A 17,287-nucleotide genomic window follows, 5' to 3' on the forward strand; every position below is an offset into this window, starting at 1 on the left:
AGCCAGGTTCCAGGCTCCAGCCAGGCAGAGGGCCAGCCATCAGCACACCCCATCTGCAGCTCCACACTTTAAAAGGAGCTGCCGCAACACAACACTGGAGTGGAAACAGAGATTGGAAACAAAGTGGAGAGGAAAAAGAAATGTCAGACCTGTGCTGTGTGAAGCATGTGTATCATCTCCCCTCATTTAGTGACTTCAGAATTACTGATGTTTTTCTACTTGAAGTGTATAAAGCCTGGTCAGTTATATAAGCTGTTGCTGAACGACATAAATAGACTTATCTCCTTAGTATCTAACACAACAAAGAAAAACTTCATACAGAGTTTTACAGGGTTGACATTTGTGTTTGTCTTTGAGGGGCTAGGTTACTATCTGCTGGTATAGTAGCTGACTCCCTCCCACCTTGCAGCTGTTTCCCAGAGCTCTCCCTCTCCTCCTGCTCTGCGCTCCTGGTTGGGCAGCTCACACTGCCATACTGTTCACTTTGTCAGTCAACTACAGTACTTTTAGGGTTTAGTAGTCAAGTGTGCCTCCATGTGGTTATATACCTGCATTGCACATAGATTATTTTGTTTACCAAATGGCAGAATATGTTTGGAACAGATACTTTGTAGTGTCTCCCTCTTGCCTGGTTAGTTTGGGTGGATAAAAAAGCTTTTGTGAGAGCGGTGTTTGTGGAGAGAATGTCATATTTTATCCTTACCATCACTCTGTTCGTCTCTCTCTTTCGCCATCTCCCCACCTCTCCCTTTCTCCATCTCACCATCTCTCCATCTCCATTCCTTAGGGAATGTGCCAACTGCATGCCCCTTCTGGAGGTGGAGGACATGATGATCATGGGGAGGAAGCCTGACTCCAAGTGTGTGTTCACCTACGTGCAGTCACTGGTCAACCACCTGCGCAGGCACGAGATGAATCTCGCCAAGGCCTTTGCCAAACTCCAGGGCACCGACTTCTGATCTGCCCCTGAGCTCACAGTGTGTCCTCTCCCATCGCACCACTATACTGTACCCCTCCTGTCCTCCTGAGCCCTGTCCCTCAACACCACCCCTGTCCCAACAGGCTGACAGCAGCCCAGACTCTGAGTGAGGTGTGTTACTGATTTGCACATCTCTGATGGCCAATGACGGAAGAGTGTTTGTGTAGGAGTGTCTATCTCTCATGATTATCTTTGTTGACAGTGGTGGCATGTCAGACAGAAATTCCCCTCCTCTGGACACACATTTGTTCAGGCTGTGCGAACCTTCCCAAAGGAAAACTCCAACGTTTTCATTATAGAGAATCTTTTTAAGCTTTAATTGATACGTTATACAGAAATGTAGTTGTAGTCTATCAGTAGGCAATTATATTCATGCTTTGGAAGTCCTAGGGTTATGGAACCAACAAAACCCTGCATGAAATGAACATGAGAAAAATATGCATTTTGTTGTACTCACTCACTCACCTTAATGCCTACATGTTTTTTCTGTGACAATTGTAAGATGTTACTCAAGCTGTTGGTGATGATGAAGAAAAATAATATGCATCTGTTTTATATTCCTTCAGTCCCCACTCTGGTTCTGTTTAAGGTGTTAACAAATCTACTTGCTTTTTAAAACACATCTACTTGAATTGTTTTAAATAGCCTTTATTATTTCTATTTTGTTGTTAATAATTATCATTATTACTATTTAAGTTTATTCATAAGCACTGGTATGGAGGGATGTTATTCAGTCATTGTGATATATAGTAGTTAGCATTATGACATTGGTGGATCTGTTTGTACAGCCCTATGCTGAGTAAAAACCATATCTGAATCTACAAACCCAGATGACGTTAAAGCCAGACTAGGTTATAATAGCCATTTTCTAATACTGAAATGTTAAAGCCAGACTAGGTTGTAATAGCCATTTTCTAATACTGAGATGTTATGAAAGTAGTTGTGTAACTATAATTAATTGTGTATTTACACCACTCATATTTACATCATTTTGGTCAAAGTGGAGAAACACCAGTGTTGAAAAGTAGGTTCCAAGTGCTTCTCAAACAGGTAAAATCACACATTGGTGTTGTTTCTAGATTATCATGTCTTTATTTCAGCTCTTCTACCTGTCCTTGCCTCAGTTTGTTTCATTGGGGCATCAAAATAATCAGCATAGGGTTGTCACATTCATGTTTGAGATGCCAGCAAGAATAAGGCTGTGACCTCAAAGATTTCCCTTCAAAATAAAAGTCCAGCAATGAAGATGGTAGAAAAATAATACAAATGGTCGAAACACATAACATTATATTAGGACATTTTCTTTCCTAATAACATTTTGTTTAACAATATAAAAAAAAGAAATAGTTTCCCAACGCCCATACGATCAGACTGAGCATTCAAATACACCAAAATAGGTGCAGGAAAATAAATGATAAAATATTTTTCTTTAAATAAACACACAGAGTGATTTATTAGAAAGAGTGATGATTTCAAAATACAATTAAAAAGACTGCATGGGGGCCTTAAGGGCCACAAAATTAGCAGCGATGACTGGGGTGTAAACTCTGTGGATTTGGAAACTAAAAGTGCTGTTGAGTAGAATGGACACCCCTTTTACTGCGACACAATGTACAGAACATTTTGTACAGTCCCAAAAAATGATAGAACAGAAAAAACAAACATTGTTGACCATTTACGCATGAAAAAAGAGACATATATCATAGAAATACTTTAAATAATTATTTGTTTGATAATGTTTAAAATATATTGATAATTGTGCACATTTTCCATAATTTTCTCCCTAGTTATTAATATACAAAGTATACAGGACAGGACTCAAAATCCGTGACCTGGAAGTGCTTAGTTATTTTTGCCAGATTCACAATGGTGTCACATTCACACTGCCAGCACCATATGCTTTGAAGTTTTGTTTCATGAGTGTTTCATTTCTATGAATCAAACCTATAGCCAGAACAACGTTTATGGTAATGTGATTATTTGATTGAATATGAAATGTTTGTTGGCGAGGCCAACTTCTCTTCTCTACATCCTTTGGCCCAATGAAGGCTGGCTTTCAGTTCAGTCGATTCTATGACTGATGAACAGGAGAGTATTACTGATAAAGGCAATGTATATTTTCTGAACTTAAGTGAAGAAAAAATATATATATATTCCATTATATATTATGATTTATATATCAAGAATTGTAATACTTTTCAGTTAGATTTAGAACTGGTTTTGATGTAATTAACTGCTTTGTTCTCTGTACATCTGTAATTGAAACTTGAGAAAGTTACACTTTTTCAATATTCCGCTCCTGCCAATTTGGCAATCAGAGAGAGCTTTCTCAAACTAGTGAATCCTGTACTGTACATACAGTGCATTCAGAAAGTATTCAGACCCCTTGACTTTTCACATATTTTGTTATGTTGCAGCCTTATTCTAAAATTGATTAAATAAATACAAATCCTCAGCAATCTACACACAATACCCCATAATGACAAAGCAATAACCGGTTGGTAGAAATTTTTGCAAATGTATAAAAAGAAGAAACATAAGTATTCAGATCCTTTGCTATGAGACTCGAAATTGAGCTCAGGTGCATCCTGTTTCCATTGATCATCCTTGAAATGTCAGGCTCGAGGGAAAGATGAACAGAGCAAAGTACAAAGATATCCTTGATGAAAACCTGCTCCAGAGCGCTCAGGACCTCAGACTAGGGCGAAGGTTCACCTTCCAACAGGACAACAACCCTAAGCACACAGCCAAGACAACGCAGGAGTGGCTTCGGGACAAGTCTCTGAATGTCCTTGAGTGGCCCAGCCAGAGCCCATACTTGAACCCAGTCAAACATCTCTGGAGAAACCTGAAAATAGCTGTGCAGCTATTCTCTCCATCCAACCTGACAGAGCTTGAGCAAATCTGCAGAGAAGATTGGGAGAAACTCCCCAAATACAGGTGTTCTATGCTTGTAGCGTCATACCCAAGAAGACTCAAGGCTGTAATCGCTGCCAAAGGTGCTTCAACAAAGTACTGAGTCAAGTGTCTGAATACATTTGCAAAAATGTCTAAAAACCTGTTTTTCCTTTGACATTGTGAGGTATTGTGTGTAGATCTCATACATTTTAGAATAAGGGTGTAACGTAACAAAATGTGAATGCACTGTACATGCTTGGACACATTATAATTCCTTGTTTTTGTAGAAGAGTACCGCCCCCCCCCCCCCCACCCCACCCCCCCCTCAGAGCCTGGTTCCTCTCTAGGTTTCTTCCGAGGTTCCTGCCTTTCAAGGGAGTTTTTCCTAGCCACTGTGCTTCTACATCTGCATTGCTTGCTGTTTGGGGTTTTAGGCTGGGATTCTGTATAAGATCTTTGTGACATCTTTTTACATCTGCTGATGTAAAAGGGCTTTATAAATACATTTGTACTCCACAATTAAATGTAAATTAACAATTAAAACCAATTTAAGTTCTAAATATTTGTTGTTGATTGTTTGTCTTTAATTTGTCTGTTACTGTAAAAAAAAAAAAATGTGTGTATGTGTTTGCAATGGGAATTTGTTTTTAGAATGGATAGTCTAGAAATGGCAAATGGATGGTATACACATTTTCAAAAATATTGAGTGACACATTTTTCTTTTACAACTATTTGTCATCCCCTTCACTTGAATCCCCTTGTGCCTAAGCCCCACACACCAGGCGTCATTCAGTTCCACAGTGTACAGGAAGTCATTTTACACACGAGATCAGCAGAGAGACCCCATACTTGTCACTTTGTGGTAAATCATACGCATCACCAGAAATAAATGGACAAACAGCAGAAAAAATGTACATGCAATTTTAATGTGACCTTCAAAACCTTTTCTGATGCTACAGAGACTGTTCCCTCAAGTGCTAATCCAGGACCTGCTTGTCATTCTGATCCAAAACATTTCTGTTATGAGATGCAGAAACAAACTGGTCTTGGACCAGACCTGGGGGAGAGTAGCCCTGTCTATCCAGGTCCACACTCCTCTTTACTGCTGTGAGGGTTATAGGTCAGAGTGTTTGGCCTCTCCGTGGACTCTGTTGTCTGTGGGGGCTGAGGAGGGGGAGGACTGGGATTTGGGGGTGCCTTTGAAGGGGCTGTCCTTGGCGGGGGAGAAGCAGAACTCCACTGGGACCTCATCCTCAGGCTGAGCCTTCTTGTAGAAGCCCAACTTCTCCAGCAGCTCGCTGATCTCAGAGCAGGCCATGTCAGAAAGGGCTATGCACTGAACAGGGCAGTCATACAGGTGAGACGCATATCCTCACAAGAACTCTCTATACCCTATTCTTTCACAAGATATATCATTGCACAAATAGGTTTTTCATACAATTTCTGTGCAATGGTAGGCCCACCCTTTACATGCTTGCATCTCTATGACAAAGATATGATTAACCATTATAGCTCACTAGTGAGAACCTACAAACAGCACAGAAAATTATTAACACCAGAGATGTGAAAAAGATACATTAAAACTTCAGTGTGTTTCAGCAGCTCACTTACGTCCAGCTCTTCATAGTAGTGGTTAAGGAAGACAAGCTCAGGTTTGGCCCCAGGGATGTGCTACATTACCAGGTTATGGCTGGGGTGGCATGGGTCAGGTGTCACAAACATAAAAAGAAGGCAAACAGGGAAATGCAATGCCCGTGGACAGGCTTCTGACACCCCAGTCCAGGACAACTTCCTTCACGCCCTAGTGCCCTGCTTGCTGTCTTGTCAGACTAACTATACTGAGCAAAAATATTAATGTAGCATGTAAAGTGTTGGTCCCATGTTTCATGAGCTGAATATATATAAGATCCCAGAATGTTCCATGCACACACAAGCTTATTTCGCTCAAAAGTTGTGCACAAACTTGTTTACCTCCATGCCAGTGAGCATTTCTCATTTGCCAAGATATTCCATCCACGTGACAGGTGTGGCATATCAAGAAGATGATTAAACTGCATGTTCATTACACAGGTGCACCTTGTGTTAGGGACAATAAAAGGCCACTGTAAAATGTGCAGTTGCCACAGATGTCTCAAGTTTTGAGGTAGCATGCAATTGGAATGCTGACTGCAGGAATGTCCATCAGAGCTGCTGCCAGAGAATTTCCTGTTTATTTCTCTACCATAAGCTGCCTCCAATGTCGTTATAGAGAATTTGGCAGTAGGTCCAACCGGCTTCACAACCGCATACCACATGTAACCCCGCCAGCCCAGGAACTCCACATCCAGCTTCTTCACCTGCGGGATCATCTGAGACCACCCATCCGGATAGCTGATGAAACTGTGGGTTTGCACAAGTGAAGAATTTCTGCACTAACTGTCAGAAACCGTCTCAGGGAAGCTCATCTGCGTGCTCGTTGTCCACACCAGTGTCTTGACCTGAACCTGACTGCAGTTCGGTATCGTGACTGACTTCAGTGGGCAAATTCTCCCCTTCAATGGCCACTGGCACGCTGGAGAAGTGTGTTTTTCATGGATGAATCCCGGTTTCAACTGTACAGAGCAGATGTCAGACAGCTGTATGGCATCATGTGGGCGAGTGGTTTTCTGATGTCAACTTTGTGAACAGAGTGCCCATAGTGGCAGTGGGGTTAAGGTATGGGCAGGCATAAGCTATGGACAATGAACACAATTGCATTTTATCAATGGCAATTTGAATGCAAAGAGATACCGTGATGAGATCCCGAAGCCCATTGTTTTGTCATTCATCCGCCGCCATCACCTCATGTTTCAGCATGATAATTCACGGCTCCATGTCGTTCACAATTCCTGGAAGCTGAAAATGTCCCAGTTCTTCCATGGCCTGCATACTCACCAGACATGTCACCCATTGGGCATGTTTGGGATGCTCTATATTAACTTGTACGACAACGTGTTCCAGTTCCCACCAATATCCAGCAACTATCCACAGCCATTGAAGAGGTGTGGGACAACATTCCACAGGCCACAATCAACAGCCTGATCAACTCTATGCGAAGGAGATGTGGCACACTGCATGAGGCAAATGATGGTCACACCAGATACTGACTGGTTTTCAGATCCATGCTCCTACCTTTTTTTAAGGTATCTGTGACCAACAGATGCATTTTTGCATTCCCAGTCATGTGAAATCCATAAATTAGGGCCTAATGAATGTATTTTATTTGGCTGATTTCCTTATATGAACTGTAACTCAGTCAAATCTTAGAAATGGTTGCATGTTGCGTTTATATTTTTGTTCAGGTAGTAGGAAGTTGTTTCATGTGAGGTTTGGACATTGCACTCCATACAGGACAGGGATCCTGAAGTGTCAGCACAAGATCTGTTCTTCGGGAACTTCATGAAATGGGTTTCCATGGTCGAACAGCCACACACAAGCCTAACATAACCATGCGCAATGACAAGTGTTGGTTGGAGTGGTGTAAAGCTTGCCGCCATTGGACTCTGGAGCAGTGGAAAATGCGTTCTCTGGAGTGACGAATCACGCTTCATCATCTGGCAGTCGGACAGACAAATCTGGGTTTGGCGTATGCCAAGAGAATGCTACCTGCCCCAAGGCATAGTGCCAACTGTAAAGTTTGTTGGAGGAGGAATAATGGTTGGGCTATTTTTCATGGTTCAGGCCCCTTAGTTCCATTGAAGGGAAATCTTAACGCTAAAGCAAACAATGACATGCTAGACGATTCTGTGCTTCCAACTTTGTGGCAACAGTTTGGGGAAGGCCCTTTCCTGTTTCAGCATGACAATGCCCCAGTTTACAAAGCGAGGTCAATACAGAAATGGTTTATCGGTGTGGAAGAACTTGACTGGCTTGCACAGAGCCCTGACCTCAACCCCATCAAACACCTTTGGGATGAATTAAAACGCTGACTGCGAGCCAGGCCTAATCGCCCCAACATCAGTGCCCAACCTCATTAATACTCTTGTAGCTGAATGGAGGCAAGTCCACGCAGCAATGTTACAACATATAGTGGAAAGCCTTCCCAGAAGAGTGGAAGCTGTTATAGCAGCAAAAGAGGGACCAACTCCACATTAAATCCCATGATTTTGGAATGAGATGTTCGACTAACAGGTGTCCACATACTTTTGGTCATGTCGTGTAGTTTATAAATCTGTGAAAAGGCTGTTATTGATTTATTCTAAGGTGGCTAAATCAGATATAAACATGGTCAACAAGTTAATCCAGACCTTATCCAGTGCATGGCTTCCATATCACGGCAGAGCCCCTACCTACCACATCTCTGCACGTCTGCCATCACAAGCACCAAAATGAAAAAGATTCTAAAGAGGAATATCCTGGATCACAAAGGCTTTGACCTGAGGGAAGAAGAGTGTATGATTAGTGTATCTCTGCTTTTTTGGGCAAACCGCTATACATTTTACAAATCCATCAGTACTTGCAATACATCAATCAACAAACCTATACAAGGTTGGCTGGAGTGGTGTAAAGCTCGCCGCCATTGGACTCTTGAGCAGTGGAAACGTGTTTCTAGAGTGATGAATCACGCTTCACCATCTGGCAGTCGGACAGACAAATCTGGGTTTGGCGGATGCCAGGAGAATGATACCCTCCCCTATGCATAGTACCAACTGTAAAGTTTGGTGGAGGAGGAATAATTTGTTTACAATAACCATAGAATAGATTAGAATATATGAACACAACTGCATACGATATCCTACACCAGCTTTGCTTCTGCGAGACCATCCAGTTTCTTCAGATCTACATCATAAACCGACACACAGTGAAGTAAGCTGGCAAAAATGAATAAAAACATAATTTCCTTTGATTCCTGCGCGGCGAGTAGATTCGTGCAGAGCAGACGGTCTTGCTCTTTCGGATTCGTGCAGAGCAGACGGTCTTGCTCTTTCGGATGCAAAACGTTTTTGAACTTTGCAGATAGAAATCCCATGAATAGAGTTGCCGTGATTCCTTATTCTACATATTGGAGTGGCATGTTTGTTCTACATAGCATTTTTACAGTGCATTTGGAAAGTATTCAGACCCCTTGACTTTTTCCACATTTTGTTACGTTACAGCCTTATTCTAAAAAGGATTAAATCATTTTTTCCCCTCATCAATCTACACACAATACTCCATCATGACAAAGCAAAAACAGGTTTTTAGAAATTTTTTGCAAATGTATTTAAAATACAAAACAGAAATACCTTATTTACATAAGTATTCAGACCTTTTGCTATGAGACTCGAAATTGAGCTCAGGTGAATCCTGTTTCCATTGATCATCCTTGAGATGTTTCTACAACTTGATAAATTCAATCGATTGGACATAATTTGGAAAGACACACACCTGTCTATATAACGTCCCACAGTTGACAGTGCATGTCAGAGCAAAAACCAAGACACGAGGTTGAAGGAATTTGTCGTAGAGCTCCGTGACAGGATTGTGTCGAGGCACAGATCTGGGGAAGGGTACCAAAAAATATCTGCAAAATTGAAGGTCCCCAAGAACACAGTGGTCTCCATCATTCTTAAATGGAAGAAGTTTAGAACTACAAAGACTCTTGCTGAAGCTGGCCGCCCGGCCAAACTGAGCAATTGGGGGAGAAGGGCCTTGGTTAGTGAGGTGACCAAGAACCCGATGGTCACTCTGACAGACCTCCAGAGTTCCTCTGTGGAGATGGGAGAACCTTCCAGAAGGACAACCATCTCTGCAGCACTCCGCCAATTAGGCCTTTGTGGTAGAGTGGCCAGACGGAAGCCACTCTTCAGTAAAAGGTATATGACAGCCCGCTTGAAGTTTGACAAAAGGCATCTAAAGGACTCTCAGAACATGAGAAACAAGATTCTCTGGTCTGATGAAACCAAGATTGAAGTCTTTGGCCTGAATGCCAAGCGTCACGTCTGGAGGAAACCTGGCACATCCTTACGGTTAAGCATGGTGGTGGCAGCTTCCTGCTGTGGGTATATTTGTCAGCAGCTGAGACTGGGAGACTAGTCAGGATCGAGGGAAAAATGGAGCAAAGTACAGAGAGATCCTTGATGAAAACCTGCTCCAGAGCACTCAGGACCTGGGGCAAAGGTTTACCTTCTAACATGAAAACGACCCTAAGCACACAGCCAAGACAACGCAGGAGTGGCTTTGGGAAAAGTCTCTGAATGCCTTTGAGTGCCCCAGCCAGAGCCCAGTGTTGAAACCGATCGAACATCTCTGGAGTGACCTGAAAATAGCTGTGCAGCAACATTCCCCATTCAACCTGACAGAGCTTGAGATGATCTGCAGAGAAGAATGGGAGAAACTCCCCAAAAAGAGTTGTGCCAAGCTTGTAGCATCATACCCAAGAAGACTCAAGGCTGTTATCGCTGCTGTACTGAATAAAGGGTCTGAATAGTTATGTAAATGTGATATTTCAGTTTTACATTTTTAATACATTTGCACACATTTCTAAAAACCTGTTTTTGCTTTGTCATTATGGGGTATTGTGTGTAGATTGATGAGGTAAAAAACAAACAATTTAATCAATTTTAGAATAAGGCTGTAACAACGGCCTAGTGCCGTTGCTCAATTCCTCATGTACATTTTACTACACCACCTTTATATTCAAGTGGGGAGGTCCACGGGACCAAGGTTTATTACGAGTAAGACACAGTAATAAATACAAGTCATAGTTCCCACAGTCACACACACACACACACTCACTGGCTAGACTTACTGTGCATTCGGAAAGTATTCAGACCCCTTGACTTACTCCACATTTTGTTTACGTTACAGCCTTATTCTAAAATGGATTAAATACATTATTTTCCTCAGCAATCTACACACAATACCCCATAATTACAAAATGAAAACAGTTTAAAAAAAAATGTTTGCAGATTTATTTAAAATAATAAACAGAAATACCTTATTTATGTAAGTATTCAGACCCTTTGCTATGATACTCAAAATTGAGCTCAGATGTGAGCTCAATGCTTCTACAACTTGATTGGAGGCCACCTGTGGTAAATTACATTGATTGAACATGATTTGGAAAGGCAAACACCTGTGTATATATATATATAAGGTCCCACAGTAGATAGTGCATGTCAGAGCAAAAACCAAGACATGATGTCGAAGGAATTGTCCGTAGAGTTCCAAGATAGGATTGTGTCGAGGCACAGATCTGGGGAAGGGTACCAAAAAATGTCTGTAGCATTGAAGGTCCCCAGGAACACAGTGGCGGTCCACCAATCAGGCCTTTGTGGTAGAGTGGCCAGACGGAAGCCACTCCTCAGTAAAAAGCACATGACAGCCCGCTTAGAGTTTGCCAACAGGGACCTAAAGGACTCTCAGACCATGAGAAACAAGATTCTCTGGTCTGATGAAACCAAGATTCAACTCTTTGACCTGAATGCCAAGCGTCACAACTGGAGGAAAATGTATAAAAACCTGTTTTTGCTTTGTCATTATGGGGTATTGTGTTTAGATTAATGAGGGGAAAAAACTATTTAATACATTTTAGAATAAGGCTGTAATGTAACAAAATGTGGGAAACGTCAAGGAGTCTGAATACTTTCCGAATGTACTGTATACATGGAGAACACACAAATCATTAGCAGCAGGGAGCAGGGTGGGATAAATGAATCTTTCTAGCGGAAAAAAATATTTTTTTGAAATATGCAAGTCCAATACAGCAAATGAAAGATAAACTTCTTGTTAATCTATCCATCGTGTCCGATTTCAAAAAGGTTTTACAGCGAAAGCACAACATATGATTACGTTAGGTCAGAACCAAGTCACAAAAACACACAGCCATTTTTCCAGCCAAAGATAGGAGTCACAAAAAGCTGAAATATAGATCAAATGAATCACTAACCTTTGATGATATCCATCAGATGACACTCATAGGACATCATGTTACACAATACATGTATGTTTTGTTCGATAATATGCATATTTATATCCAGAAATCTCAGTTTACATTGGCACGTTACATGCAGTAATGTTTTGATTCCAAAACATCTGGTGATTTTGCACATAGCCACATCAAATCCCAGAAATACTCATAATAAACATTGATAAAAGATACAAGTATTTTTCACCGAATTAAAGATAGACTTATCCTTAATGCAACCGCTGTGTCAGATTTTTTAAAAACTTTACGGAAAAAGCATAATCTGAGTACGGCACTCAGAGCCCAATCCAGCCAAAGAAATATCCACCATGTTGGAGTCAACAGAAGTTAGAAATAACATTATAAATATGAACTTACCTTTGATGATCTTCATCAGAATCCACTCCCAGGAATCCCAGTTTGACAATAAATGACTGATTTGTTCCATAAAGTCTATCATTTATGTCCAAATAGCCACTTGTTGTTAGCGTGTTCAGCCCAGTAATCCATCTTCATGAGGCGCGAGCACTACGTCCAGACAAAAACTCGAAAAGTTCCGTTACAGGTCGTAGAAACATGTCAAATGATATATGGAATCAATCTTTAGGATGTTTTTAACATACAACTTCAATAATGTTCCAACCGGAGAATTCCATTGTCTGTAGAAAAGCACTGGAATGAGAGCGAACTCTGTCGGGACCGCGCGTCACGAGCCTGAGACACTCTGCCAGAACACTGATTCATTCAGCTCCCATTCCCCCCTCCTTTATAGCAGAAGCCTGCAACAAGTTATTAAAGACAGTTGACATCTAGTGGAGTCCTTAGGAAGTGCAACTTGACCCCATAGACACTGGTAGCTTTGAAAAACGTGTGGTAATTAGCATGCAGGCACCCACTTGAATACATCACACTGGGCACACACTGGTTGAATCAATGTTGTTTCCACATAATGTTAACAAAATTACGTTGAACCAACATGGAATAGATGTTGAATTGATTGTCTGTTCCCACTGGGATAGGACTAGCCTCTCTCTTCAATCAAATAGCTTTCTTAGAAGAAAAGCCTGTAGGGCTCGCAAGGGAAATAGTGCCAGATTAAGACAAAAAAATAAAAAGAAACATATAACAAATCAAAATAAACTAGTGCACCTGATAAGGCATCCCCAAATCTTTTGCCGTGATACCAACTCTTTTGCAGGGCTGACTAAACAAAATACCAAACCGTGCCAACCTGATGTAAGGGACACAAAGTAAACCTGATAGTAATTGCAGCAAAGGCTTCTCTGAAGCTCTGAAAAATACAAACATAATTATACCCCGGCTCATTTACAAAATAGCAATACCAAAACTTTTATACTTTATTAAATACACAACATTATCAAATAGACTCAATTCACATTATACAAGCAATGCTGGTAGGCTATACTTTCCCGGCCTACACAACCAACACATCGGTGTCAATAGTACATCTTGCAGACAGCATTGATCATGTCACTGAAACACAAATCGTTGTTTTACATGATGGCTGTCATATACTTTAGCAAGTGGTAAAACATTCACAGAACCAGAAACCAAAGTTAGCTTACCCAAAGTTTGACGAACGTTCATAAACACAGTCAAAAGGTGTGAACGGGGAATGTGCACCCTTTGCTGTCCTCTGGGGTGGAACCAATACTCCCCCTAATAAGTATGCTTTAGTTATATATGCACATTGCTCAACTCATCTCATAGCAGCCGCTAGGTGCCACTGGCTACACTCATTTTACCAAACAAAAGTGGGTCAGACTGTTGAAATGACAGATTGTACCTTTAAACAGTAGCTAATTGGTGGGTAAACAAGTGAGAATAATACAGTATACAGGTGCTATGCCCCATGGCCACATTGGGGATAGAACTGAGACAGACTCATCCACCACAATAAATGGGGGAAGGTCATGAATTTTACAGAGGTTTTACACTGTCATTCAGGAAGTCGTACAGTAGGCCTTATGTGGTGGACAGGAACCCTGGGATGTTGCCTTGGTAACTTAATGTTGCTGGTAATCACAGCTTCAGAACAAGGTCATATGTGGTGTCATGATGTTGGCCTGGGGGTAGGTTTATGACCGTCATAAATACCTCTTCCCCCCCTTTTCCTCTCTCTACCCTACTGACGTGACATTTGAAAAAACCTTTGGTTGACATAGATTCTGGGAACATCAGAAGGTGGGGGGAAATGAACTATATTCTGGTAATCCGACCAATTGAACATATGCGGTGGTACTTAATGAATATGATGTCAGTTCGGTTGTCATCTGAGACATTCTCCTCAATGATAGGATGACATAAACTCTACAGAGGAGAGTCTACGCATCAGAGTTATCGGATTCACATGGAATTCTTGTTCAATTTAAATGTTTAAATATAAAATTATTGGTGAAGAGATTAAATGTAATTTTAGCTTCCAAATGAGAGATTTGGCTTTTCATAAGGTTAGGGCTCTTCTCAATCAGTGGCCCGCCCCTGTGAAGAGACATGGGTTATAAAACTGTATTTACGATAGCACAGCTTCTCCCTTTGTCACTCAATCTTCCCGCTCTTTCACTCAAACCCAGCCCCTTTTCTTTTGTGTAACCAGCTGTCATATCTGTTCCGCCCGCTAGGGTCGTTTTCCTTTATGACGTAATTTGTAATCAAGGTATAATTAATTCCTTGTATATGTAATTCTGTGTGATTAGTTAGGTATTTAGTAAATAAATAATTAAACCCAATGTTGTATTGCTGATTCAACTTGTTAGCCAGGGTTCGTGAAGACAACCAAGAATTTACAACTTTCAGATGAGACTGAATCAAGGTGACGATTAATATTGACTGCTATTGATGTAAAATATTACTAGGTCTTTAAGAGTTTATTCGGAAGATAACAGCTCTATAAATATTATTTTGTGGTGCCCCGACTCTCTAGTTAATTACATTTACATGATTAGGTCAATCAGGTCATATTAATTGCGGAGAAAGGATTTTATAGAATAGCATGTCATACCACTTAATCCGGCATGGCCAAAGACACGACAGTGGGTTATAGCTCATTAAAAGTGATAATTTCATTAGTGTTGATGCTGACGTTAGGATTCTGTTTTTTAAAGGTTTATTAAACCAGGAGTCTATTTAGTGTCATTTCAGCTCAGAGATTCATAGCTATTTGTCATAGGATATACACAGTGCTTATGCATACAGACAGTGGGTAAACCTTGTCACTAGTGTCACTAGAAAAGCAGAGCTTGTATTCTGTGACCAATATGGCATAGGCCTACTCCACTATAATTTTACGATATTGTAATTTTAATAGATGGTGGACATATGTTTAATGATAATATATTTTGCAATATTATAATCCTGTCGCTTTAAATGAGACATTCTATTCCCTCATTATCAAGAGCTTGATGGTGTAGCTCGGGCCCGAAGTAATTATTTATTGTGTAGTTCGTGGGAACTGGAGTGTAGCCTACTGCCTCTCCTAACTGAGAAACACTCAGAAACAGAAGAAGTCCACACTCGGCCCATGTTTACATAATAGGCCACATGAGACATAACAAAACCTGTTCTAGTATCAATATGACATTTAAATATGGATACGTCGCGCGCGCGTATGGAGTCTTTGAATGGATGCACGTGTAGAATAGTGGGCGGCCTGTAGACTAGGTACACAGAGAGGGGGTATAGACTAGCCCTTGGACACGGAATGGACTGAATGTAATACATTGTAAATAAGAGGTATCAAGGCACATTTATTATATTGTTCATAAAAATAAAATACAAATATTGTAAAGATGCGCAAAGACGCACGTTCCACCTCGCCAAATTGCACGACATTGAGCAACCTTCACGGTTCCATTTCTGTAAAGAGCCAGTTCACAAATCTAACCGCTGTGTGGCGGTAAAGCTCCACAATCGCTACTGTAGGCTGTGAGTAGCTACTCATCATCAACAGAGCAACGCGTAGTCGTAGTGGACGTTCGCGTACGGAACCGGCCGAAAGAGTGTTCACATTCACAATTTAAAGGGCAAAGGCTACCAAACAGTCCAAGAAATAACAGTTTAATCGACGCAGTACTTGCATTCGTCGTGTAATCGTTGTTTTATCATTCACACTATAAACTGATAAGCGCAACGGGTGAATATGGACGTACGCCTGGTTTGTTTATGAAATGTAGCCTATCTTTTTCTCGTGAGCGTGGATTTGGAACCTTGCAAAAGTTCACTTGGTAGCTCATCTGCTCGCCAGTGTGGAACGCGCTGTGATGCCGATGGTTTCATTTGAAGAACGTCAGGCAGGTCTGATATTATAACAGTATTGTAACGTGGAAGGCTATTTAAACCTCATCCTCTGACAAGGCGTAAATACAGTAATAGCTCAGACCTATTCATCCCCAGGAAAGGTTGCACCGAACAAGCATCAGGCGATACTCTAAATTAACTAACCAATCCTTCATTCGGAGGGTTTATCTCGTCGCCTGTCATCCTTTCATCTGTGATATTGACTGAACAGGTAATTTAGTTCTGTAACTGTGTTATAGTAAAGACACGTCATTGCATGCTGCCGCCAATCCTAGACATTTACATTTGAGGCATTTAGCAGACGCTGTTATCCAGAGTGATTTACAGTAGTGAGTGCATATGTTTTCATATTTGTTCGTATTATATTATTTCTGATGTTTCATGTATTTAATCTGGTGTCCTTTGACTCACTGTAACATCCAGTTATTACCTAACATAACCATGACCACTACAAGCTGTACAGTAAAAAAAAAAAAAGATCTAGCCCACTTGATGGTAGGGTACTAGGGGGTAACTAGCCCCCTGGGGTTACTGATCCCCCCCCCCCCCCCCCTACACACACACACACATTTAATTCACATGAAGACCACAAGATGTCACCAAATTATTTTCCCAACACTTCCCTGGTTGCCACTATTCTTGCTCAACAAAACATTTCCTCCATATCATCACAACGTTTTTGTGATAAATTGATCACATTTTTAGAAATTGTGTTTTTTACATTTTTTATGTACAAGTAGGAAAGCCTTAAGATATATAGTCCACTTGTTTAAACAGAAAAATAAAGATACTTTTTGAGTAAAGTAGTAATATGTTGGAGGAGTGTGTTGGGGGCAACTCACCCACATCCCCCCCGGGGGCTAGTTACCCCTTTATGGTTATGAATGTGCTTCTACCTGTCATTGAGACAATGACTATCCCAGTTTGCACTAGTTTATGCTAACTTGCTAGCTAGCAACTACACTAGCAGTAAACGCTAGCCAGCTAGCTCGTTAGCATAAACTGCTAGGAGCGCTAGCTAGCAACCTTACAACCAGATTGTTTATGTAAAACACATAAAAAGATAACGGTAACTTAATTGCAGTTGTAAATGTTTCCACTAGTGACTGATAGCTTTACAGTTAATGTTACTTTGTAGCCTTTAGCTATTTTACACAGCATTTATGTTATATAGCTATATATCTAGC

General features: G+C 41.0%; 2 protein-coding genes and 1 pseudogene across 9 annotated transcripts in view; 2 read left to right on the forward strand and 1 right to left on the reverse strand.

The window, feature by feature from the left end:
* Positions 1 to 4,439, forward strand: part of LOC109880121 (smoothelin) — an 82,976-nt gene extending 78,537 nt beyond the window's left edge. For 3 of the 7 annotated variants that reach the window (XM_020472374.2, XM_020472362.2, XM_031820929.1), the window contains one exon: positions 788 to 2,637. In XM_020472374.2, coding sequence (XP_020327963.1) covers positions 788 to 959 — 172 coding nt within the window. In that variant the 3' untranslated portion in view covers positions 960 to 2,637. Of the gene's footprint in view, positions 1 to 787 lie in introns of all 7 variants that reach the window. The other 4 variants (XM_020472381.2, XM_020472368.2, XR_004209040.1 and 1 more) reach the window with 3 other exon arrangements.
* Positions 4,440 to 4,991: 552 nt separating this feature from the next.
* Positions 4,992 to 15,882, reverse strand: LOC109873707 (selenoprotein M-like; annotated as a pseudogene).
* The window catches only part of LOC109880150 (phosphatidylinositol 4,5-bisphosphate 5-phosphatase A-like), a 39,262-nt gene continuing 37,720 nt past the window's right edge, over positions 15,746 to 17,287 (forward strand). The window contains exon 1 of one of the 2 annotated variants that reach the window (XM_020472394.2): positions 15,746 to 16,311. Coding sequence is in view for 1 of the 2 variants with exons in the window: in XM_020472389.2 (XP_020327978.1) it covers positions 16,064 to 16,097 (34 nt within the window). In the remaining variant the exon portion in view is untranslated. The remainder of the gene's footprint in view (positions 16,312 to 17,287) is intronic. The other variant, XM_020472389.2, reaches the window with a different exon arrangement.

The sequence above is a fragment of the Oncorhynchus kisutch genome, linkage group LG3 (assembly GCF_002021735.2).
Source record: "Oncorhynchus kisutch isolate 150728-3 linkage group LG3, Okis_V2, whole genome shotgun sequence".
Taxonomy (NCBI): domain Eukaryota; kingdom Metazoa; phylum Chordata; class Actinopteri; order Salmoniformes; family Salmonidae; genus Oncorhynchus; species Oncorhynchus kisutch.